At 51.5% G+C, this 25,933-nt stretch overlaps 1 protein-coding gene across 12 annotated transcripts in view; it reads left to right on the top strand.

Annotated features, from left to right (window-relative positions):
• TACC2 (transforming acidic coiled-coil containing protein 2) overlaps positions 1 to 25,933 on the top strand; it is a 207,531-nt gene that overhangs the window by 147,413 nt on the left and 34,185 nt on the right. For 9 of the 12 annotated variants that reach the window (XM_055300200.1, XM_055300205.1, XM_055300197.1 and 6 more), the window contains 4 exons: positions 8,437 to 8,582; positions 18,280 to 19,594; positions 23,988 to 24,048; positions 25,172 to 25,370. In XM_055300200.1, the coding sequence (XP_055156175.1) occupies positions 8,437 to 8,582; positions 18,280 to 19,594; positions 23,988 to 24,048; positions 25,172 to 25,370 (1,721 nt within the window). The remainder of the gene's footprint in view (positions 1 to 8,436; positions 8,583 to 18,279; positions 19,595 to 23,987; positions 24,049 to 25,171; positions 25,371 to 25,933) is intronic. The other 3 variants (XM_055300201.1, XM_055300207.1, XM_055300203.1) reach the window with 1 other exon arrangement.

Here is a 25,933-nt window from a genome sequence, read left to right on the forward strand (position 1 = left end):
TTGGTATATTTATGTTTCTATATAATTATCATATCCCAAATAAGCTCATACTATATATAATTCCTTAATTTGCTATTTTTTCCTACTTATTACTCAACTTGGAGCTCTGCTGACTATACACGTGAACCCACCACGCCCACGTCAACAGTGTGTGGTGCTGGGGGCGGGTCTGGCACTTGCCAGGTGCTGGGGAAGCCTGCCCTAGTGGGTGACCAGACATTACGCTCTTTCTGAGTTCTTGCGTCGTCTTTTATGGTCCTTCTGTCTCACAGATCCTCAGGCTTCATAGATGCTGTCCCTACACCCATCTGCCCTGCCCTTTCTGATTTGTTTTGGTTTCAGAAACTAGGTACCAAACTGTCTTGGTCTGTAGAGGCTAGGTTAAACAAAAGTGCCAGAGGTGGGGCAGCTTCAACAACAAACATTTATTCCTCACAGTTCTGAAGGCTGGAGAATCCCCAATCAACAGATTTGGTGTCTGGTGAGAGCCTGGCAAGGCGGTTCCCTGGGATTTCTTTTATAAGGACACTCTCTTATCCTTATCCTTATCTCCTTATCCTTATCCTTATCCTTATCCTTATCCAAGGGCTGGATCAGGTTCGAATCACACCCATCACACTGGGAACGAGATTTCAACATGAATTTTGGGGACACACGTATCCAGTCCATAGCACAAAGCTACGAGAATAGTATATAAAAGAAGGATAAGTGTGTTGTCAGACAATACCAGAAGAGCTTTTCATCAAGGAAAGTGCCGAATCTTTAGCACACGTAGTTGAACAGAGACGTTTTTGTGTTCCCTTGATCACCGGTGAAGTCTTAGCTGGCTGGTTTGCTTGTTCACAGTCTGACCAGGTAGGGTGTTCTGGAGTTCTCGCTAGAGAAAAGCGAAGGACTCCTAACGATAGTCTGTAGAAAGCTCCTTCTTCTGTCTTTCTCATTTCCATGTGTTCTTTTCTTTTCTTGCTAACATCTATAAATATCTTATTTCTGGTTAGATTTTTAAGAATCTGACTTTAAAGATTCCAGCTTAGGTTACCCAAGCAAGGAGTTCAGCTACACAGATGAGATTTCGGAGATATCGTTGCAGAAGGCAAGGGCATTAAGAGGCAGTCGAGTCCCTTTCTTTGTCAAGTCCTGAGACTTGATTGGCATTCTGGCATTTCTCCAGGATCCCGTTGCAAACAGGTGGCATCAGGAGCGCGGGGCTGCTGGCTCAGGCTTCTTTCTACCCTGCCTGCCCTAAAGCACTCAGCCACTGGAGTGTCTCTTCGGCTAAGTGCCTGGTGTTGTTGCAAATTAGGCGGTTGCAGAACGAAGTGTGTGTAGGGATGTTGCGTTGGGCACATGTGTGTGTGCACCCAGACATGCACGACGCCGCACCGAGCCTCCTCCATTCTGGAAACACTATCCCCCCCCCCCCCCCACCGCTGGAGTTTGTGGGCTGTGTGCACCTCAAGGGAAGGATGAAGATCACCCTGAGAGGCCCGGTGTCCTGCGGGACGTACTTCTGTTCACAGGCGGCCTGGCAGGACAGCCGTCCCACGTAGTGTGTAGGCTCCAGATTCTCCTTCATGCCCAAATCTGTAGCTGTGACTAAATAAAATAGGAGACTTAGCTTGCTAGCAGGTCACATTCCCCCTGCTTCCTAGTGGCTGGAGGCCACGGGCAGAATCAGAACGGCAGTAATCAGGGGAAGAGATTATCCTTACAGTTATTTTTCCCCTTATTGGATAAGTAATCCAAGGGCCCAGGCGGTCAGGGAACTTGCTTGAGTTCACCCAGTTATAGTGAGTGACGTCCTTGGAAGGAATTCTATGGCAGGTGCTCATTGCCTTGGGGGAAATTCTGTCTCCCATCTTCCATTGGATCTGGGTGGGTTGCTTATTTGCGTGTGCTCTTAGCCTTCACCAGGCCGCTTCCCTCCCTGGAATGCCACCTAGCCTAGAAGCGGCCAGTGTGTCGACTGCTGGTGCCCCTGGACCCCCGATGGTATCTCCAAGTGGCCCCCAACTGTTAGCTACTTGAATCTGAAAATGGGACCTGCTGTAGCAACCCGACAGATGCTAGGTGCTGGGAATCTTGGGAGAAGTGTGCTGTCATCTGCTTTGGTTCTTTCCTGGAGCATCAGCCTGGAAAACTCTAGCAACCTGGCTTGCCAGAACTAGCTCTGTGTTCATGGAAGACGGCACCTGAACGTGGCCTCCTTGGTCACCTGACAGTCCAAGAAATGTCTTAGCATTTGGTCCTGTTGCAATGACATTCTCCCTTGACCTAAATGTCGAGGAGCGATATTGCAGAGCAGGTTCCTTTCCTCTCTGCCTGATGGGCACATTGAAGTGAAAGAGCCTTTTCAGCCAACCCCCCCCCCCCCCCCCCCGCCGCCAAATGACCAATCTGGTCAAGCTGCTTTAGGGAGGAGGAAAGTGTGTGTGGGTGTGCGTGCGAGAGTATGCACACGTGTTGCGACAGGGACTGTCGCATTTCTTGACAAGGCTGTCCAACGTGGTGTATTTTGATAGAATTTGATAGAATTTAGTGCAGGACAATTTCAAAAATACCCTTTTTTTTTTTTTTTTTAAATACCCTTTCTTGCACAAATCCATCAAACTCTTAGATGCAGAGATGAGGGAGATGGTCTGATCTGCCGAGAGCTCTGTGTTGTTTCTGGAGGGTCTCTCTCTCTTCAGGAATGGCAGGTGTCTTTCAGCCTGGAGGGTGTGAGCCAAAGTGTAGAGCTTTGGGCCAGCACTGTCGCCTCTCTCTGGGTTTGGTCTCAAAGGGAAGGAGGCCTGAGGGCCACTTACCTCTTGCTCAGGTGGGCCCTCCAGGGGGACCTGCCTCTAGAGTGCCTGCACTGTGGCCTTTCACTCTCAGGAGGTGGTTCCAAGATCTCTATTCCCAGGCTCACTTTCACTAGAATTCTGAGAAATTGCCGTAGAAATAGATAACTTTCTAGGTAGATAACTTCTTGGGGCATCTGGGTGGCTCAGTCAGTTGAGTGTCTGACGCTTGGTTTCGGCTCAGATCATGATCTGGGGGCCATGGGATCAGGCCCCACCTGGGCCTCTACGCTCAGCAAGGAGTTCTTTCTCTCTCTCTCCATCCTCCCCTCCCCCAGCTCCTGCTCTCTCTCTTTCCCCCTCTCTCTAAAATAAATAGATAAAATCTTTGAAAGAAAGAAGAATGAACTATTTCTTGATAACGAGATAGCACTTCAGTAGAGGTAACTTTAGATTTCCTGGCAGGGAAATGCAGTTAGGTAGCAGGGCACTGCAGTTAGGATGGGGGAGGCTCCTACTTGGACACAGTGTGTAATGAAAACAGGCCAGTTCTATTGAAGGTCCAGCCAAGGCTCTGCCAAAACGAGCTGGTTACCTTGGGAAGTCACCGCAGCTCCCCTGGCCTCAGTTCCCTTGCTTGTTTAGAAGGATGTGATAAGAGACGCCTGGGTGGCTCAGTGATTGAGCATCTGCCTTTGGCTCAGGGCGTGATCCTGGGGTCCTGGGATCGAGTCCCACATCAGGCTCCCTGCATGGAGCCTGCTTCTCCCTCTGCCTGTGTCTCTGCCTCTCTCTCTCTGTCTCATGAATAAATAAAAATAAAATCTTAAAAAAAAAAAAAAAGGACGTGATAAGCATGTTGGAATGGGAATTTTTCTCCCATCTTCAGAGTTGGAAGATTCATTCTGTGGTATTTGAGATTTACTTTCCCACGCCCTTGATTTACCTCCTGTAAGACTTGAGCAAAATGTAACTGCTTAGTGAGAAGCCAAAAAACAACATTTATAGCACCTCTTTAGTGAGAGATACCCGTGTTTTGGGGCCCCTGGCTGACTCAGTCTGTAGAGCATGTGACTCTTGATCTTGGGGCCTGGAGTTTGAACCCCACGTTGGGTGTAGAGATTATAAATAAATAAGCTTAAAAAAAAGGAAGATACCTATGTTTTATTTATACACATACACATTCACACATGCTTTTGTGTATATACGTATATGTGTGTGATTATATCATATTATGCTAACTTTACCATGTGTTTTGCTAACTTACATTGATGTATTTGTGTGGGTGCTGATCTTATACTATTTTGTTGTTACAGTTCATCAAAGTAAAACATGAAAATATTGAAAGTAAACCAAAAAGATAGTGCAACAGCCCTAGGGTCCTACATTTTGCCAGCTGTCTTGCTTTGGGGACAGTTTCCACGAAGTGCTGTATTTTAACACAGTGTGTCATCTGTGGAGGGACTGATTTCTTCATTGTGTGAAGCAGAGGTTTTCAGACTCTGCTCAGTGGGACCTCAGAACTATATATTCTCTGAAATCCGAGGAAATATTTGAAATGATACTTTAAAACTTTGTTGACACACACCTGGGGAGCTTGGCAGGTTTGGTTTCCGTGGCTAACACAGTCTCTCTGTACTTGGCGTTGGGTTACATGATTCTTCCTCTCTCTCTCTCTCTCTCGCTCTCTCTTTTTTTTAAGATTTTATTTATTCATGAGAGACACATAGAGAGAGGCAGAGATATAAGCAGAGGAAGAAGCAGGCTCCCTACAAGGAGCCCGATGTGGGACTCGATCCCAGGACCTGGGGATCATGCTCTGAGCCAAAAGCAGACGCTCAACCACTGAGCTACCCAGGCACCCTTGGGGTTACGTGTTTCTATCTTTCCTTCCATTCTGGATCCACCATACTGTGTCGCCTTGGATACCACCAGCATATTGCCTTGTGCCGATGGATTAATTTGGTTTTGTACTGTCAGGTAGCTGTTTGGCCCTGTCTGCCTTATTAAAGAATATCCGTGATCACAGGACAAACTGTTAAGAAACAGGTGCTGTTTGCAATCACTCATCAGTCTGCATCAGGACTCTGCCTGGTAATGTGCAACCTGGGGAGCAGTTAGCAGATCCCAGGCTGCCGCTGGCATCCAAACCCCTGGTGTCAAGTTATCAAGTTTGTCAAGATAGCTTTGTTGTTCCCAGTGATGGACTTTGTCATAAGAATATCTTCTAAGTTGAGCTTATAAAATAAATGAAATCCTGCTCTTCTCAGTGCATAGGATTCATTTGGAAGAAGAGTTCTACTGTCGAAAATGTTTGGAAACCACTGATACAGTAAAAAGAGGGCAGATTTTATAGGCAGACAGTTCTGGATTTGAGCCCAACTTCCAGGGCTTGCTAACTAGATGGCCAAGGGCAAAGTAATTTGCTTCCCTAAGCCATTGTTATGCCATCTGGAAAATGGGCCTGTTCTCCAGCAGGCAGGCTGTTTTTCGAGATTACAGAGAAAGGTACAAATGGGCCTAGCCCGGTGCCTGACACAGAACAGAACAGCTCAGCATATAACTATGATAAAGCTTTTCATGCTAGGAATTAAAGTCCTCATATTTCATGACTGGTCATTAAGAGCTATCTTTTACGGAAAGACATACATCTTATTTTATTTACGTGTATTTCCATATTACCTTGTGTAGAGAATATCGTGTATGCATATCCTGGTAAATGCATTTTCCTCTAATTTAGAGACGTTTTAGCGGACTGGAGTGGCACATTCTTTCTAATGCATCTTTGCGGCAAATTAATTTCCCTTTCTTTCATTTTGAAAGTGCATGGAGCCTTAACAGAATAATTTATTGTACTTATTTTTTTCTAGTAGGAAAAAAAAAAAACAGCCGAGGGGAGCTGCTTTTATGCATTGGGACTCCAAAGTGCTGCTTTATTTTTATGTACAGGCTCTTTGTGGGTGGACTGCAGAAATCCCTGCTCTTGGAAATGTTTCTGAGCCCTCTGGGAAACTGAACAGGGGGAAAAGAGCTAATTAAAAAAGCTGCCATCCGCCTCCTCTAATTAACTTGCTCTCTGCTCCTGGGAGAGGGAGCGGAAATGTGAACACCACGCGGGCATCACCGGAAGTAAATGCCATTCCTGTGGTCCACGGTCGCCCGTGGTGTTTTGATGCAGAAGTGGTTCGTGGTAAACAGGCAAGGGACCACAAAGGGGCTTGGTGTGCCCTCTCCCGCCCGCGCGGGCAGCGGTGAATGTGGCTCCTTCTGAGCAGGTGCACCGGCCGGGCAGCTGCAGCAGGGGAGACCTCATTGGAATTCAGCAGCTCGGACCCGAGAGCATCCGGCCCTCCCTGTGGCTTGCTTGTGCTGTTGGGAAAGAGCAGGGGTCCTTTGTGCTCTAAAGCCGCACGTCGCCAGGGCCCAGGGTTGCAGAAGCCCCGGGAAGAGCGCAGCCGTTCACTCCGTGCCTCCACCGCACGCTGGAGCAGCTCACCACGTCCGTGGCCGGCAGTGTGGCTAACTTCCTCCTGACATCTTGGACACATTTAGATCCCAGGGGTACGGCAAGGGGATCAGGGCTGGGACCTCACGGGACAGAGGCTGTCCTTCGGCAGAGATGGCTTTTGCGACCTGGCGGATGTGGCCCTTGGTGGAATGGGCCCAGTGGATGTGGACTGCGGTGACCAGCAGTGGAGACTCCAGCCTGATGGCCCTCCAAGGAAGCTCTGGAAAGAGGCAAGTTGGCTCCGTGCACCTTGTCCTGACGTGGGCAGCGACGGGGGCAGGGTGACATCCGGGGCCCGCCAGGGGGACCCGAACTCTTATTCCTCTTTGATACTCCAGTGAGTGACATCCTTGTGTTTTTCATGCTGGCGAACAGGCCCTGCAAAACTCCGCTACCTTGATCTGCTGTCGTCCACGTGTGTATCCTCATGTCCCCCAGACAAAAGCTAAGGCCTTTGATATTAATGTGTTTGTAAAAAGTCAGCTGGCCCCCATCCTGTTTGTGTGGGTTCAGTCTTTACGCGTGAAATTTGATAGCGTGCAAGCTTCAGCTCATTGGATCTCGTCAAAAGCAGCTCTGAGGTTTCTGTTCTGTCTCTTTGGGTCCCTGGAGGGCCTTGTGGCTGGTTGGAGGAGCCAGGGTTCTTGGGGGTGGGGTCTTTGGCGCTGATAAAATGAGTCACTGACAAGTTGTAAAAAACGTCAATGTGTAGATTTTTTTCTGAAGGAAAACTCGCCGGATGGCTCCTTTTTCCTGTGCTGGCTGACGGTGGAGGAGATTGGCTTGGTTCCTGGTTCTCTCCGCCTGCTGGCAGATAGTCTTTAGAAGATGCTGTCCTGCGTGGAGGTCACTAGTCCATTGACCCTCAGCAGCATGAGCTCAGCAACGTGAGCATTTCATGCTCTAGACTCACCTGGTTCGTCACCCTCTGATTGTGTGTCTTCACCCAGATTTGTCTGCTGGGTCACTTTTGCCAGCAGCAGTCCTGAGTATCTACCCTCTTGATGATTACCTTCCCTGTTGCAAATGAATAAATGGCATTTTAGTCTCTCTACGATATCTCTCGAGGTGGGAATCAGCCCAGGGGATGCTGCTGCTGTGGCTCACACTCTGGCATCCTCAGAGTGAGGTTGGTTCAGGGCATCTTGGGCAAGGGAGGAGCAGCCCCTGCAGCCTGAGGACACATGCTTGGCTCCAGAGGGTCTCATTCTTTTTGGCTCAAAATTGAGCCCCTGGGAGAAGCAGGATGATGGAGAAGGGCTGTCTGCTCTGGGTTTTCTAGAGTCCAGGACAAGGCTTTAGTTTATTGAGCAGCCTCCCTCTTATTTCTGAGTGGGATGTCCTTGGGGTGGAAGTTTGGTCCAGTTCCCTGGATGAAGAATCTTCCTTGAGAGCAGACCTTCCAGCAGAGCGGCAATGGTTGTTATCGTTATCAGTGAGGTCAGCAGGCTGGGTTTTATGTCTTGGTCTGGTACATCCTCCAGCGAGCTGGCTTGTCAGCTTACTTTTGTTCGTTCGTTCATTCATTCATTCAACAGATATTTATTCATTGCCTCCTGGCTTAGGCTCAGAGATGCTGTGATCAATAAGGCTTGCTGCCCTCATGGCCTTGGAGCTCAGTAGATGAGAAAGATAACACAATGAGGAAGTGAATAAATCTAGAATAAGTTATGAGAAGCTCTGGGAAGGAAGGGCAGGGGAGAGAATGATGGGGGGAGAGACCATATGAAATTTGGTTTCATGGAGTATGGACCCTATGATGTGTTGGAACCATGGCATCGTAATGTGTTCTGGGAATATCAGTTTGACTGAATTGGTGCCAGAGTTGATCAAAGGTTCCCTTGTGTTTGTATTTGTCACTGAGGCCAGAAATATGTATTTCTCACGGGGCTAAGTTCAAAGCATACATCATTTGGGAACAAAGCTGGTGATAATGAGATTCCCTCTTGGGAATCATGCTGGGAAATGACTTTCCTCACATCTTTTCCTTGAACAGTTAAATTGGGCAACAAGCCTGGATCTCGCTGTCCCGGGTAGGGGTCAGAGGGTCACACAGCCTCAGCAGCGCTGGCCCCCGGCCCCTCGGAGCAGACTCAGCCCTGGCCCCTGCCTAATCCTGTGCTTTTCTTCTTCTCTCTCCATCAGGAGTTCTGACTCTGAAGAAGCATTTGAGACTCCCGAGTCCACGACTCCTGTCAAAGCTCCACCAGCCCCACCCCCGCCGCCCCCCGAAGTCACTCTAGAGCCTGAGATCAGCGCACAGCCTCCCCTGGAAGAACCAGGTAACCAAGGTCAGGTGCTCCCCCCGGGGAAGCTTGGGAGCAGCCCTGGGCTGGGGCAGCTGGATGGGGGCTACCCACTGGAGCTCCTTAGACACTCCCCAGCCACTGGCATCTTTCTGCTCCAGGCTCTGCTCACTGTATCTGAGTGAACAGATACAGTGGATTATTCTGTTTGCTTTGATGATGTTTAGGGCTGGCCTGTGGGGAAACCACTCATTTAGTCCTGGAACCTTTCACTTGGCATCCAGAATTGGGTTTGAGGGGACAAGTGGGTCTGGGAGGTTTCTGTGTGGAATCCTATCTTGGGTTCTAATATTTGGCCCTTGATTCCCATAAGAACACTAGTTCTAGACAGCCCACATGAATCTGCATTTGCGTAAAGACCATAGCCTCCAGGGGCTGGGGAATGGAGGTAGGTAGTAAATGGGAAAGGAGAGAAAGCCAGAGATACCCAAACCCATGCAGGATCGTTCATTTATCCCTCATTAACCACAAGTCCCCTGATTTCATATCACTTTCCAGCATCCTGTCTCCCTAGTGTGACTTAAAACACAGACCTTTCCCTACCTTTCAAGTATGATTGCTCGAGGTAGGAGGGGATGGGATAGATCTCGGTCCCCAGTCTCAGCCTACTCACCTGGCTTGTGTTTTGTGTGTGCATCCTCCAGTTACACCAGCAGGAGTGGGACTACCTCCAGCATGGAAGTTTAATATGAGAGCTGGAAGGAGATAGGGACTGCCAGAAATGGTCCTGCAGGCTGGTCAGGGGTCAGGTGGTCCCAGAAGTGATTCTACAGGCTGGTCAGGGGCCAGGTGGTCCCAGAAATGGCCCAGCAGCTGATTAGGGGGCTGGGTAGTACTGTCCTTAGACCTGCACTACCTTCCTGCATTGGGTTGTGTGTTTTAGAGGGCCCCACTCTGACTTTCCTCCAGCCACAGTCCTCTCTACGTGGTGAGGCTGCAGGGCCAATCTCCTAGACCACACTCTGGATTCCTAGGGGCAGCCACTTCCTGAGCACATCTGGTCCCCTTCCCATGGCCCATCTTCCCAGGTTGACTATACCCATGTTTGTATCTTGGAGGAACCAAGGATGGGGCTGAGACCTACAGGTGGGGTGTCCACACACCTGTGCTCAAGGCCACCCCAGGTAAGGGAGGAGAAGGAGCAAGCTGATGGCTGGGCCTCCATTCATCCTCTTACCCTGGCCAGAAGCCAGGGGAACTGTAAAGTCAAATGACATTTTGACCTTGATATTGGTTTTACAAAAAAATGGGTAGAATTCTTTCCACCTGTCCTGGGTTCAAACAGGCCGTTATTTTAGAAAGGGTAGACACTCTGGGGCCGATTCCTAAGCAGATTTGCTCCCCAGTCCTGGGGAAAAGGGTTAGGACCAGTTTTGGGGAGGGTAGATGTCTTCGCTGGTGTCTGACAAATACGATTTTCATACTCTCCCGTCTCTGACAGCTCATCAGCTAGTAGGATCTGATTCTGCATGGCTAGCCTGGGGGCTGGGCCCTGAGAGGGGAATCGTTGCAATTTATTTGGTTTTAAAGTAGAGAAGGAGCCAGAAGGACTGCTGAGAGTTTTTTAGCGTTCCCATTTTTTCTTCCATATTATGAAACATCTAAAAATTCATTTCCTATAATACTGCAAAAAAAAAAATCACCCTTAGATTGTAAGCCCTAGATCAAACATGTGATTGGAAGTAAACTATCCTTTCTTGTGGGTACAAGTTCATGCCCACACATGGGTGGGATATTTTAGGAAAGAATTGAGAAGAAGATGATGGTGTGTTACAGTGTAGGGTCCATCCGCCTGCTCCACGGAAGTGCATGCACAGGGAAGGATGTGAGCTGATGCGCGCCTTCTAGAATTTCCAACCACTCATCCTGGGAGCATCTGGGGATGATTTGGTGCTTCTGTTCTTTCCTGTGGCCTGTCGTTCCTTCTGCCTGACTTGCTTTTCAACAAAGCAAAGAACAATCTCCATTCTTAAAAACAAACACGCACAGCACCGGCCTCTTTCTTAGGATGGCAGCTTTGGAAAGAATGAGCATCACAGGGGATTGAGAGACAACCGCCACCCGGAAGGGTTGGAGCTGGTAATTGCCACGAGCCACGGCCCCACAGAACTTTTCACGACATCAGTTGGAGTCTTTGAACAGGGATTTTCTGCTTCTCTTTCTTGGAAAACTCCAATGAAGCTAAATATAAACCGCTTACATAATGAGGACTCTTACGGTTGGGATCGTGACTGCTTAGAGCCCCCCTGGATTGGGCTGTACAAAGATCTGTTTGATTTGCTGCACTTGTTAGAAAAGTCTGCTCGTCCATTGTGCAGACAGCGTGGGGCACAGCAGAGGCGTGAGTAGGCGGGTGTGCCTGCTTTCAGAGGTGGCTAGAGGGGGAGAAAGTTCCTTCGGAGAACCGCAGGAAAGAAAGGGCACCGAGGGAGATACCTATTGTTTGGTTTTCCTCTGCAAAGTGCCTGGGATATTGCTAAAGGTGCCAGAAGAGCCACATGAAATGATAGATTAGACCCTTGGCTGTGAATAAGGACCTGATTTGCTCTCCTAGAAACCCATGGTTGGAAGCAATCAGGCAGTGGCCTCACCTTGGGTCCTGCCAGCATGTATGTGGCCCTGGGGACAGGAGGATGGGGGGATGCCCTTCATCTAGGCTGGACCGGGCCAGGATGCAGCTTGTCTGAGCCCGGTTTTCTCTTACCCGTAAAATGAAGAGGGCAGCCTGCCAGCCCCCCGGGGTCCTCCTTCCCTTTCTGGCCTTCCCTGGTTCTGAGATCACAGTGTGTGGCTGCCGTATGGTGGCCAGTGTGGGGGCATACGTAGAAATAAGGAATAGCTCCCATTTAAGTGTCCACTGTGTGCCAGGCCTGTGCTGGGTTTCATACCAGCTCAGCCCAGAATCATCCCCCTGTGCTCACAGCATCCCTGTGTAACATCACCTGCTCCCCCAGTGGGATGTGGAGATTCCAGACCTTGCCCTCCATCTCACAGCACATGAGGGGTGCTGGGATCAGAACCCAGAACTCTTGACTCCTTTCCATTGGGAAACCAGGCTGCTCTCTGCAGGTGAAGCGAGCTGGTGCATTAAAGTACCCCGAGGCAGAGGATGGACAAGCAGTTGTGAGGTGCGCAGCAAGAGGATGGTCAGTGAGCTGAGCCTGGTTTTGTGATACCAGCGGTGGGCTCCTTCGATGGTTGCCCTCCCTCCGGGGACATTGCTTCCCCTGCTGCGAAGCCTATTTTCTTCCCCTCGCTGGGAGACTGCCCAGGAAGGCCCGTGTTGGGGCCTTGGAGGTGACTGGAGACACTGCCCTGCGTGCTCTAGACCTTTCCTCTCTGCCCCAGGGGAAGGGTGGCCTTTGCTGAGGCACTGATTGTGTTCCACATGGTTGTTCGTGGCCAGTGTCTTTAGAGGGACTCAGAAAGGAGCTCAGCACACCCAGTGGCTTCTGTCCCCCTAGGGGACCATGTCTCCATACACATTGTCACTTGCCTTCCTCTCCCCTGAGTCCGCAGGGCAGGGGTGCCCCTACAGAGAGATAGGAAGGCATCCAGGAGCCCAGCCAGGTGAGGGCCTTCCCATCCTTCCCTGGGGCAGGGGTACAGGGAGTGGGTGTCACTGTCACATGCACAAGGGTTGCCGTGTCCTGGTACAGCTGTGCCCTGTGTTGGGAGCTTAAGTGGTTCTCACTTTTTGTTCTCATGAGAATGCCTGGTTTTCAGCTGAGGCTCAGAGGGGTCACCTGCAGGAGGAGGGTGAGCACACCAAGAATCTGGAGGGGCTCCGAGCCTCCGAGCGAGTGCTGATTTCTCTTAATGACCTTCCTGGGGGAACTGATTGCTCTCTGAGCCTGGCTCAGTGGCCCCTGATGGCCCCGTGAGGTGCACAAGGATTTCACGATGCTCATGGGCCCCACATACCCAGATGGGTAGCTCCTTTCCTCCCGGGACAGAGGATGAGCTGGGCCCTGGAAGTGTTGTCTTGCTACAGCTAGAACAACAGGTCACATTTGTGCATGTTTTCCTTGCAGCAGGTACTGTTAGGATGACCTCTGATTTATGCCACCCCTGCGAGGTGGTTTTGGGGACGGTGACAGTGAGGCACAGTGAGGTTACGGAGCTTTGGCCAGGGTCACCCAGCTGAGAAGCGGCAGAGCCAGGGTCTGTGTCACCTGGGGCCCGTGAGCACTGACTCGGCTGGAGTCAGCACTGGGGCGTGTGGTGTCCCAGTGATCTGTCGCGATGCTATCTTCTTTAGCTCGTAGAGAAAGCGCGCTTCCAGGACTGCTGGTTTTGTGCCCCCTGTGATGTGGAGGGGAGGTGGGGGGAAGTCTGGGAAGACAGGCTGAAAGAGCAGAGTGGCCACTGTCAGAGTCACCCCTGCCGGTGCCTCTCCCCGCCTCCCGGGAGTGAGAAGCACGGAGTTTGTCAACGGGAAGACAGCCCGGTGCTTCCCTGGGGCCTGGCCAGGGGTGGACAGTGGCCCGCCCGGCGGGCAGCCCTGCGTGCGGAGAGCCGGGGCAGGACGTGGGGTCGGGGGAGGAAGCCGTCGAGCTCTGGCCCGGAGGATGCAGAAGGAGGCAGCAGTCCGCGGGGCAGGGGAGAAGGGACATTCGGTGTGCCCCAGGCGGAGCCGGCACCCAGCCCAAGGCTTTGCACGCTGCCCTGCAGCAGGACTGCACGCTCCAGCCCCCACGGTGCTCCTGGTGCCCCTGGGGAGATGTCACTCTTTGCTCCACCTGGCAAGGTCCCTTTTATGTTCTCCCATCCTAACTGGGGCGGCTTCATTTGGCTGCTCACACGGTGGGCTCTGGTAGGAATGAGCTGGTTTGCATAGAGAACTTCCATCTCTAAGCAAAGACACCCTGGTTAATACTTGTCACTCCCCACAATGCCTCGGGCCGCGCTGCTCCATCTTCAGATTTTGGCATTTGAAGGAAGGTTTGAGAAGATAGACGTGCCAGATCAGGGCAGGCGTCCAGAAGGCAGTGGGCACAGACCCAGTGGGTTGGGCCGAGTGGTCCTCAGGACCCAGCAGGGTGTCTGTGAGAATCTGAAGGCCCTCCTGGTCTGGAGGAGCAGCTGGCTTCTCATGGGCCTCCTGCCTCTCTTGTTGGCCCATTCTGGGCTTGGTGACAATATGGGAGGGTGGGCACACAGGGACCGCCCCTGCTGCCACTCCCACCCTCCTGATGCCCCCTATCTCCAGGCAAAATCCCTGCAGGCAATCAGAGCTCACCTCAAAGGTCAATCCAAGCCAATCCAGGCTCCTCCTCCAAACCATTTCTGTGGCCAGATATTAAACTGTTGCCCCTGGAGGTTTTCAGGTCCTGATAGGGAGCAGGTGCGGTGAGCCAGCCCAGCCCCCAGACTTCCCTGCTCATGGGCGGCCTGTAGCACCCGTGAGAAATGGGGGTTCGGAGCCCTCACCCCAGATGTGCCATACTCCCTGGGGATGTGTCTCAGGATAGGCAAGTTTGGGAAGTGCTGCATTCATCATGGATTTGCTCCGAGCCCGCAGCTACCAGTAAAATGCCACCTAAAGACCAATAATGCTCCATTTGGATCTCATTAGCCTACTTAAAATGGAGACCTTTTCCAGAATAAACATTAATCGTAATAGATTATTACTCGTGTATTTAGAAGATGTGAAGTTATGTCCCCTGTCTATGAGAGCCATTCACATTGATCTGCTGGTTGAAGGTGAGAGTCTGGGAGCACTGGGGTGCCACGTGTTGACACGTTTGGTCCTCTGGGCCCATGGGTCTCTGCCCAAAGTTGGGGGGTGGGTAGTGGTGAGTGGGAGAGAGAGAAGCACCAGCAAAGCTGGCATTAAGTACTCCAGGGAGAAGCAGCCCCACAGGGCTAGGGAATGTGGCCTTGGGAGATGGTAAGGTGATGTCCGCAGGGTGGAGACACCCCTCAGTGCCTTTCTGTCTTTGCTTGGAATTCCCTCCTTTCCAAACACATTTGTTTTTAACCTTAGTTTGGGGGTTTTACTGCCCTCCACTGGTGTTGCAGAGGACATTGTGTTCTCCCAAGTTCAGTTGTTGAAGCCCTAAGCCCCAGTGTGATTGTATTGAAGGTAGGACCTTTACAGAGATGTTTAAGGGTAAATGAGGTTGGAAGGGTGGGGCCCTGATCCATTAGAACTGGTGTCCCTGTAAGAAGAGGAAAGGGCCCCAGGAATGAGCCCACACAGAGGAAAGGCCATGTGGGGACACAGAGGAGACGGCCATCTGCAAGCCAACGAAAGGCCTCAGGAGAAAGCAAATCTGTTGACACCTTGACCTTGGACTTCAGCATCCAGACTATGAGACAATAAATGTCTGCTCTTTCCCCCACCCCATCTGTGGCACTTGGTCATGGTGTCCTCTGCTGACGAATGTCCCTGGAAATCCCCCCTTTCTGCCAAGCAAACCTGCATTGGCTGAACCAGGGATGCTCATTGTGTCATCAGACTGAGCCCAAACCTGGAGCCAGGACAAGCATTGCCCAGGTCTGCACTGATGGGGTAGATGGATCCATCTGGGGTCTCGTCTTTCCTCACCTCTATGTCCACTGCACCCCCACAGTGGCTGATACACGGGAGGCACCCAGCTTATTCATGGAGTGAATGAATGAACAGATTGTCTTCATGCAGATATGGTGTGTGGAATTTAGAACCCCAGTGGGTGGGGCTGCGAACCCAGTCGGACCACACTTGCTTTGGAAATCCAGGGCCCCCATGTGGCAGTGACCTTTTCTCGGGTCTGTATCCAGGGTTCCTCTGAAGAGTGCTTTGAAGGGCCCTCCCAGCCCTGTAATGGGCCCTGTAGAATAACCTTCTTAACTAACACACAGTAAGTATACGTGCTGCCGAAGTGAGCACATCTACAACACAGTAAGACAGCGGTCCTCAGCCAGGGATGATGTCGCCCCTCAGGGGACATTTGGCAATTTTTAGAAGCATTTTTTTTTTTGAGATTTTATTTTTTTATTTGAGAGAGCATGCATGAGTGCTGGGGAGGGGGAAGAGAAGAAGCAGACTTCCCGCTGAGCAGGGAGCCCAATGTGGGGCTCAATCCCAGGACCCCCAGGATCATGACCTGAGCCAAAGGCAGATACTTAACTGACTGAGCCACCCAGGCGCCCCTAAAACATTTTCAGTTGTCACAGCTGGGGTTGAGGTGCCAATGGCATCTGGTGGGTGGAAGCCAGCAATGCTGCTTTACACCCTGTCATGAAAAGCATAGGCCTCCGGCCCAGAGAACCCACCATCCCGACAGAGCTCAGTGCCAAGGCCTAAAAACTCTTCAGCAAGATCAGGTTTCCTAGTCCTTGATGATTTAATTAGGGAATGTCAGTTCTGTAGAGGAAAGGGTGTTTAGCAGACAGGGAGCTTTTCTTCTGGGTCAAAAAGTGAGCAGATGGTTGCATGTTGCATGATTTGAGGGAACTAGTGACATCTGAAGGGCCTCGGAAGGCCCGGGAGAGACCTGGCGATCGTGAGCCTTGCTTTGGAAACGATGGGATGGGTGAGGCTCCTTCCCTTCCCGTGAGGCTCATGTGAAGGCAGCTGTTTCCCTTGGTCCTTGGGTCCTTCTGGCCCCCCTGTGCTGTGATGGGGTGGGTTGACAGTGCCAGGCCCTGGAAGAAGTAGAGAGGGAGCTGGTTTTATAGAAGGAAGCAGGGAGGAGACTTCTTCTTTTGAGGCAGGGAGGAGGCAGGAATGTTTTTCAGGTGAGAGAGGAGTCATTTGGTAGAAGGAGCCGTGAGGCTTTAAAAGGGTCTGTCTTGCAAGACACCAGCTTTGCCAAGTAGGGCCTGGGTAGCGTAGGGTGCAGGAGAGACGGGACGGTTTAGAACCACGAATAGATGTGCTTCCAGAAGGTGCCTTCAGTTCTAGAGGTGCTTATTGCAAGAGAAAGTGTGACGAGTCCAAGGGAGAGCTAAGGTGAATCAGACCAGTTCCTGAACTCAGGAGGCTTGGACTTCATTTGTGTCGTCTTCTCCCGGGTGGCACTTCCTCCGCTGGGATTTCTCCGCCAGGTGCTCCAAGAGAAGTATCTGCTCGTGAGCAAAGTTGGGAAGCACCGCGCAAATACCACTTGGGCGTTTGCAATAGTGAGCGTGAATTGCTCTGAGAAAATGTACAGCAAGAGGCCAGTTCAGGTTTAGCAGAGCGTTTTCCAAACCCTGTTCATTTGTTGGGACGAGGCTGCCAGATTCAGTATATAAACGATATAAGGTGCCCAGTTAAATCTGAATCCCAGATAAACAAGGAATTACCAAGACGTGTTTATACTAAAGCCCTTTTTCAATGATCTGAAATTCAAATTTATCTGAACATCCTCTCTTTTATCTGGCAGCTTCCCAGCCGGGCATGGGGTGGATGTTTGGGGTCATGACTCCGTCCCGGGCCGCACCTGTGCCAACTCTCCAGTCCCTTCTTCTCTGGACCTCTTTGCAACATTTGCCCTCCTTTGTTCAGTGACATATTGCTGGATGTCCAGCCAATCATTTTCTGGCGTCCCGACTGCCCGGACAGCTGTGAGCTGGAAATGCATGAAAGGCACCACCTGGTGTGGGCAGAGCCCAGGGTAGCCAAGCCAAGGCCAGGCTGGGCAGATCCCCTGGAGCGGCGGGGTCCAGAGGTGATGGAGCATCTCGTGGCCAACAAGTGGAGCATGCACGGTGTGCTTCGAAATAAGGAGCAGCCTCTGTGGCTGGCAGGGGCTGTGGGGGTGAGGAAGCTGGGAAGAAGAGCAGCAAAGAGAGAGGGAATGGATCAGAAGAAAGGTCAAGAAGAGGAGCGTGGCAGGCAGAGCAGGAGGGAGAGATTACAGGGGACGCGTGGCATAGGGACAGGAACAAAGTAGCAGGCAGGACATGCTCAGTCCTACCACAGTGCCCTGGGAGCCCCCACAGTGGGGCTCCCTGTTGTTCCTCACAACAAGCTCGGAGTAATCAACAACAGGCTTGATGATGGTAATGTCTGTCTTCCTCTCCCTTGCGTTAGTCACACTGGCCCCTGATATTTAACACACCAGGCGTGCTTCTGCCCCAGGGCCTTTGCACTTGCTGTTCCTTTTACCTGTGATGCCCCGACCCCTCGAGCCCCCCAGATATCCTCCTGGCTCCTTGTTTTATCCTCCTTTACCTTGTTTCTGATCTTTGCTTAAGTATTTCCTCCTTGGAGGGCTTTGCCAACTACTTTATTTTAAAATTGCAACGCCCCTACCCTGGCTTGATTTATCTCCGTAGTACTTATCACCATCTGGCAGCCTGTACATTCTGCTTGTTTATTTGTTTCTTAACTGTCTTCTCCCTGAAAAATGTAACTTCCAGGAGGACAAGAATTTTGTCTGTTTTGTTCTTCTGTTGAATCCCCAACTCCCAGAATGGTGCCTGGTCGCGACTGGGAATTTGGTAAAGGTTTTTTGAATGACTGAATGATGTGAGCTCTTCCCTAAACAGCCCTTTTCACTCCCACTTTACAGATGAGGAACCGGAGGGTAAGCCCTGTCCAGGGTCTGAAGCCAGTTGTGTGGGGGAGAGCAGGCTTTGTCCCCAAGCCCTGTGCCTGTCCTGCGGGGGCCTGGCAGGGGAGGGGTGGGCAGGGCTGTAGTCTGGCATGAGGTGAGACAGGCCCCGGGGTCTGATGTCCCTCACTGACTGCTTCATCTCCTCTTATCAGGCTGCGGTCCCGAGCCGGCGTCTGTCCCCGATGGCCCCCGCAGCAGCTCGGTGGAAGGGAGCCCCTTCCGCCCCCCATCACACTCCTTCTCTGCCGTCTTCGATGAAGACAAGCCTATAGCCAGCAGTGGGACTTACAACTTAGACTTTGACAGCATTGAGCTGGTGGATGATTTCCAGACCTTGGAGCCCCGCTGCTCAGACTCTAGTAAGAGTCAGGAATGCAAAGTGAGCACGCGGAGGAAGTCCACGGATTCTGTGCCCGTCTCCAAGTCCACGCTCTCCCGATCTCTCAGCCTGCAAGCTAGTGACTTTGATGGTGCTTCTTGCTCAGGCAACCCCGAGGCCGTGGCCCCGGCCCCAGATGCGTATAGCACGGGCTCAAGCAGTGCTTCCAGTACCCTTAAGCGAACTAAAAAACCAAGGCCACCTTCCTTAAAAAAGAAGCAGACCACTAAGAAACCCACGGAAACCCCCCCAGTGAAAGAGACACAACAGGAGCCCGTGGAAGAGTGTCCCGTCCCCAGCGAGGAGACTAGAGCATTCGAGATAAAGCCGGAATTGGCCAAGACGGAAGGTTCTGGACCGGCCGTGTCAGAGGAGGCACCCCTGGATCTTGCTGCTGTGCCCAAGGCTCCCTGCCCTCTGGACTCAGAGGGTGCCGAAGGGGCCATCCCCCCGGTGTCTGGAAGTGGCAGGGTGCAGAACTCACCCCCTGTTGGAAGGAAACCGTCGCCTCTTGCCACGGCTCCGGAGGCAGCGGAGGTGACCCCGTCCGAGAGTGGGGGGCAGGAGGACTCCCCCGTCAAAGGGCTCTCGGTGAGGCTGGAGTTTGACTATTCTGAGGACAAGGGTAGTTGGGACAGCCAGCAGGAAAACCCCCCTCCCACCAAAAAGCTAGGCAAAAAGCCAGTTGCCAAAATGCCCCTAAGGAGGCCAAAGATGAAAAAAACACCCGAGAAACTCGACAACACTCCTGCCTCGCCTACCAGATCCCCCGATGAACCCAATGACATCCCTATGGCTAAAGGTACCTACACCTTTGATATTGACAAGTGGGATGACCCCAATTTTAACCCTTTTTCTTCCACCTCAAAAATGCAAGAGTCTCCCAAACTGCCCCAACAGTCCTACAACTTTGACCCAGACGCCTGTGATGAATCCATTGACCCTTTTAAGACGTCCTCTAAAACCCCCAGCTCACCTTCTAAATCCCCAGCCTCCTTTGAGATCCCAGCCAGTGCCATCGAAGCCAATGGAGTGGATGGGGATGGGCTGAACAAGCCCGCCAAGAAGAAGAAGACGCCCCTAAAGACGTAAGTTCAGGGGTGCAGGTGGTCAGGTTAGAGGCGGGGCTGCGCGTTGGCTGTGACCCTGGGTCTCGTGTCTGGATGGACGTGGCTGCCCTGACCTTTCCCCCACCTGCCGTAACGCTGCCAGGTTTGCAACACGATACCTGTTTACTTTCCTCTCTGCGCCCGCGGTGGTGGCACCTCCCAGCCACATGTCCCTTTGGGTCTAGAGTCCTCGATCTTTCACTTATTGTGGCAGTGGTTTAAAGCATTACTTTCAGCTGGAGACCTGACATTTGACTCCAGGGGACTGTGGGAGAGCCCATAGACAGGGAACTGTCCTGTAGAGACCTGGTCAACCCCCCTTTGGTGACTTTTACCTTTTTCCTATTTTGCGTGGGAATTGCTTTTTGGAGTGGGCTACAAGCTAGGAGATCTACCCTTAAAATATTGTTAGAATTTAGAGTATTTCTGTCTGCCCGTTAATGGGACACCAGCCCAGGAGTGAGGCCCATGAGCAAGAGGTCTGGCCTGGATACCCCCCTTGCACCCCAGCCAACCTGTGAGAAGCACCTCGTTTGCCTTCCTCCCTTTCTCTAGCCATCTTTTGCAGACAAGACTCCAAGGCCCTGTAGGTTCAGAAGAGATCAGTGGAACTCGAGTGGGAGAACACAGTCCCCATAATCCCTGGGAGACCATTAATAATCGGTTCAAGTATCCACCGACCCTTCCAGTGAGAGTGCCCTTCAGGACCTCCAGTCTGGGCCTTTGCAATTCATCCCCAGACCCAGCTGTCACCTGGATGGCTGCGGATCCCTGCTCAGGACATGGTTCCCAGCATCGTGGGGATGGTGTGTGGAGCCTTTCTCTTGCCCTCATGTGAAGTGTGGTCAGTAATTGATCAAGGCCATAGGGACCAGGCTTCTGGCACCGACCCAGCAGAGCAGACCACAGCTGCTGGCGCCTCTGACTCTGCCCGGTACAAATGGAGACAGAGTGACCTTTTTACATGCCATTCTGGGCTCCCCAAGGGGTTTACATTTGAGAAGCACCTGGAACTTCCTGAGAGGAGGTTCTCTAAACAGACATTAGCCTTGAATATTTCAAGACTCATCTGAGATTGGCTCCCCAACGAGGCTCTTCCTAGACGCTCTGTTGAAGCTGTGTTGGAAGCTTTATTATTTTTTTGTTTGTTTTTTAATATGTCCTTTATTTTTATTTATTTTTATTTTTTATTTTTTTTAAAGATTTTATTTATTTATTCATGAGAGACAGAGAGAGAGAGGCCGAGACACGGGCAGAGGGAGAAGCAGGCTTCCTACAAGGAGCCCAATGTGGGACTCGATCCTGGATCCCGGGATCAGGATCTGAGCCAAAGGTGATGCTCAACCGCTGAGCCACCCAGATGTCCCTGTCCTTTATTTAAAAAAAAAAAATTCTCTTTATTTGAGAGAGACAGAGACAGAAATAGCAAGAGAGCATGCCAGGGGGAGGAGAGGGAGAAGCAGGCTCCCCGCTGAGCAGGGAGCCCTATGGAGCTTGATCCTAGGACCCCAGGATCATGATCTGAGCCAAAGGCAGACTCTTACCCGACTGAGCCACCCAGATGTCTGTGATGAATCCACAGGCCCAGATTCATCATTCACCATGAATAAGTGCCCCAGAAGCTTTATTTTAGGCCTCAAACAGAAGCCTGAGATGCCCAAATGACACAGCCACGGTCTCCCATTTTTGGAATGAGAGCCAACCTGTAGCCACCCACCCGTACCCCCCCCTCCCCCCGTACAGTCTGACCCATCATCAGAGCTAACCAGCAGGTCAGGGAAGCCAGCCCATCCCTGAGTCTCGCCTCTAGTGTAGATGGCTTGGAATCCTACACCAGTGGGACAAAGCTCTTTGGGCATCAGAGCCTTCTGGGGTAATTGGAATCGAGCGGGGAGGGATTGCTCTCAGCCAGCCCCTCTCCAAAAGCTGGGATGTCGCCCTGCCTTGCAAGCAGCACCTACAGTGGATGGCTCTTGTATCCCAGCCCGCTGATAACCAGTTGTCTGCGGATTTATCTTTTTTGTCAGTTCCTTTTGTCTGTCTCTCTTTTTTCTTGTCTTCTTGTCTTAGGATGGTTGAAGATGTGATGTCTGTGTGTTCTCTGTTGTAAGTAAATTTAATGGAATCTGCTGCTCATACTACCTGTGCCGCTTTCTGCTTTTTCGTTTTTGCTTTCAAGCTCTTTTAATTTCCTCTCTGTGGCTGCTGCTCACATATTTCTGTGTCAGGCCTGGGGATGGGCGGGGGGGTGGGGTGGCGGGGGGAGCATGGGGCTCCCCAGTAGCAGAGGTTACTTTCCTGTTTCAGAACGATTAGCATAAATGAAACTGCTTGACTGTGAAAATGTGATTATCCAACATCTGCCTGCTTGTCAGGAATGGAACTTTTTTCCCCCCCTTGCATATTGGATGTCTTCATCTGAAACCCATATTTTTTTTTATAAAAGCTCTCATTCCGTTCTTTCATTTCAAATTGGACTAGTGAGCAATTGCTTTCAAAGTACTGTGGCTTCACAACAAAATAACCAGCCAGCCGACCACAGGCAGTGGACCGGGGTCGCTTGTTCATGCTAACATGTGAAGCAGAGGTCATTGGGCTGTTTCTAATTGAGACCCCCTAAAATGCAGGGTTGGCTCAGAGGGAAACACATGACTGTGAGAGCCCTCGCCAGCCTGCTCTGGGCCCGCGTCCTTGGTCACCCAGGACCAGGCTGGGTATCGATCAGCTTGCCACCCAGGAGTCACCCTGCTGGGCGTTGGTGGCAACAAGAGACCACCTCTGTGTCCGTGCTGTTTTGCCAACGGCCAGGAGGGACGCTGTGGGCAGCTCCCAGGGCCCCGAGGGCGGGTACCTTCCTGCCTCTCTGTCCCTACAAGGGAAGCTGGCCTGGTCACAGGCATCCCGCGGTCCAGGGATAGAGTTGAGTCTCTCAGGTTTGCATCTGCCCAAGGGATTTCTTTAGTTTTTTAGAACCATTTAGCAACTCCAAAATATACAGTTATATATTTATATGCATGGATAAATATATGCTTCAGGCTGGGACTGCACTGTTCGTATGGCAAATGCTATAAATGCTATAAATAACCATTTCTAAGTATTTTTTCATGACTGAGTGCCATTGTTGGAGCATTTTATTGAAGAGAGCACAGGGAAGGAACTGAGGGCCAAATCGCTCTGTCCATCCAGTTACTATTTAGAGCAGGGAAAGGTATTGGGATCTAAGGTCCGGGGACTTTCCCCACCCCAAGAAGCTGTTGCTTTGCTGGGGGCAGGACCATACCACAGGGGGGCCTGAGACCAGAGGCCACTCTGACTCAGTGAGCCATGTACGCGAACAGTGCTTTCCTTCTGACCCCTTTGCAAGTCTGAGCTGATGTTTCCTTTGCCTGAGTGACCTGCGTGCACCCCCGGTTATTTTCAAGAAAGAGAAAGGAAGGGAGAAAAGGGTCATTAACCCTGGTCAGGAATAGGCAGTAATCATCTCATTCCTGAAAGAGGTCTGGAGACGGGTTGTTGTACCCTGCAAGTGTACTTTACCGAAGTTAGAGTGTTTAAGATGGTAGTTTGTATGTCCTGTGTTTTCTATTACAATTTATTTATTATTTTTTAAAAAGATTTTATTTATTTATTCATGAGAGACACAGAGAAAGAGAGGCAGAGACACAGGCAGAGAGAGAAGCAGGCTCCATGCAGGGAGCCTGACACGGGACTCGATCCTGGGTCTCCAGAATCAGGCCCTGGGCTGAAGGCAGCACTAAACCGCTGAGCCACCCAGGCTTCCCTTCTATTACAATTTCAAAAAGAATCATCTCACCCCCAGCCCAGCTTCCCTGGGTGGTTGGAATCTCACCCAGAAATTCCAGGGTGTAGGGATCCTTTACGCGCAGAGTTCCAGTGAGTAGGAAAGGACTCTCCCCAAAGACCCAGAATGTTCCTTCATGTTTCTGCACAGCAGTCCGTTATGTGCCAACCAGGAGATGGGATCCTGTTCATCGGTGTCCGGAACCTAGATCCCTGCCCCCACCCCTCTGGGTCCAGACATTCTTGGATGAATCTGGATACGTTAATCTCCCCCAAATCTGCTTTTTGAAATAAAAATATCTGGCTAAATCCAGCCTCATTTTCTGGGCCAGCTCTCCAAAGTGGCATCTCTTTAAAAGATTTCCGGCTCGAGGACCCCTTTTCCCTCTGGGGCAGTGATCATATCTGTTGTTAAGTTGTGGACGTCTCCTCGCCCATGTGGAGTGGTGGAGGCCTGAGCGCCATCTGGGCCAGACGCTCAGCGGAGGCCGTGGCTTCCGTCTGCTCTGGGTAGCTCTGGACTGTTCTGTACCACTGTTTGTTGTGTTCACATTTTCCATTTTGTTTCCAGTGACACATTTAGGGTGAAAAGGTCGCCAAAACGGTCTCCTCTCTCTGATCCGCCTTCTCAGGTATAATGTTCCCTTGCTATGTATGATTTTTAATCACTCACCCAGGCCGCCAAAGCCCATGTTGTTTTGATTCCCCGCTAGTCAACAGAACTTTCTTTTCTGCTCATCACGGGCACGTTTCCAACATCCTCTTTTGCCTCCTGCAGGGGGGGGGGGGCTCCCTTGCTGTTTGCAAGACATTGTTGTGATCCCTTCCCTTTGGGAGAGATCAGAGTGTGTCCCTGAGAGTAGAGAGATGTTCAACAAAAGTGTTAGGTGGGTTCTGTAGGAATCCCGCTGATCCGTTCTGGCCAGTTAATCTGCTGAGAACTTCTGTGAATATGATTTTTGAGAAAGTCCGTTGAGATAAATGAATATATAGTGAAAAAGAACTGAGTGTCAAGAGCTCTGGATTATGTAACCAAAATTCGAGTGGGGAGATAAAGGAAATCATGCCCTAAAGAAGTGGGGTTTGGGCCCTTCCCCCTCTCACTGGTTCTTTTATGAGATCTGTGCCACGACCGGAAGGTTAGCCCCGGGCGGCAGGTGTGCCAGGCTCCCATCTGAGCCAGTGAAGCCCCAGCCAGCAGACCCTAGTCGGGCAGGGCTACACAGAAGGGCGCCCCGCCCCAGGACAGGGGTCTGGGGTCCCGTCCCAGCTCTGCTCTGACACTTCTGGGCACCACCTCCGCCCTGCTCAGCTGCTCCCTCCCTGTGCCCATCCTCCAGGGACAGGCACGCGGATCGCCAGGCGATGTTGGTGAGATTGGTGCGCGCACAGGCCCTAAAGCACTGTGCCGACTTAGCACAGTAGTTGTACTAATCAAAGGGCCAAGAAATAAATTTCCTTATTTTATTTCTCAAAGTGAATGATCAGGAATGTCTCGAATAACCCAGACACCAAATCCTGATCTTTTCATTTTTATAAACCCACGGTCACCCCCTATCACGAGCCATCAGGAAAGGAAAATCACAGAGCCAAGAATTTGTCTCCTTGGGACCATTTAGAGCAGAGTCCAAGGACATGCTGAGGATTTTGGTAGGGACCTGCCCTGGTTAGAGGAGCCCCAGACTTGGGTGGGTGGGCGCAGGTGGGAACGCAGAGACTGTGTGAGAGGAGAGACAGCTTCCCTTTTGCTCCCAGGACCCCACTCCAGCGGCCACACCAGAAACGCCGGTCATCTCCGCGGTGGTCCACGCAACCGATGAGGAGAAGCTGGCGGTCACCAACCAGAAGTGGACGTGTGTGACGGTGGATCTGGAGGCTGACAAACAGGACTACCCGCAGCCCTCGGACCTGTCCACTTTCGTAAATGACACCAAATTCAACTCGCCCACGGAGGGTAAGCAGTTTGGTGGCCGGTCACACCCCTGTCCTACCCTGGAGCCCACTGCCCCTAGGGAGCAAAAGGCCGGGAAAGAAACTTCTGAGCTAGGTAGCCTTGCCATCCGTGCACTCCAAGCTAAGGCTGTAATTTTTTTTTTTAAGATTTTATTTATTTATTCATGAGAGACACAGAGAGAATGAGGCAGAGACACAGGCAGAGGGAGAAGCAGGCTCCATGCAGGGAGCCTGATGCGGGGCTTGATCCAGGTCTCCAGGATCACACCCTGAGCTGGAGGCAGACGCTCAACCGCTGGGCCACCCAGGCGTCCCGCTAAGGCTGTATTTTAAAACAGCCTCAGGCTTGAACCCAGCTGTACCCCACCTCTGAGACACCAGCTGAGAGCCAGTGAGCTCAGCGCCCCCCCAGTTCCCATCCTGAGCTCACTTGAGCTTCGCTCCTTCTCTGTGGCTTTAGATGCCTGGGTGATGTGAAACACACGCAGCTGCAAGCAGCACCATTCAAGCCAAATGCTCCGTGTGGGTCAGTCCCCTGCCCAGGCCTGGGGTCCCTAGGTGCCA

This window comes from Nyctereutes procyonoides, unplaced genomic scaffold (assembly GCF_905146905.1).
Source record: "Nyctereutes procyonoides isolate TBG_1078 unplaced genomic scaffold, NYPRO_anot_genome, whole genome shotgun sequence".
Classification (NCBI taxonomy): domain Eukaryota; kingdom Metazoa; phylum Chordata; class Mammalia; order Carnivora; family Canidae; genus Nyctereutes; species Nyctereutes procyonoides.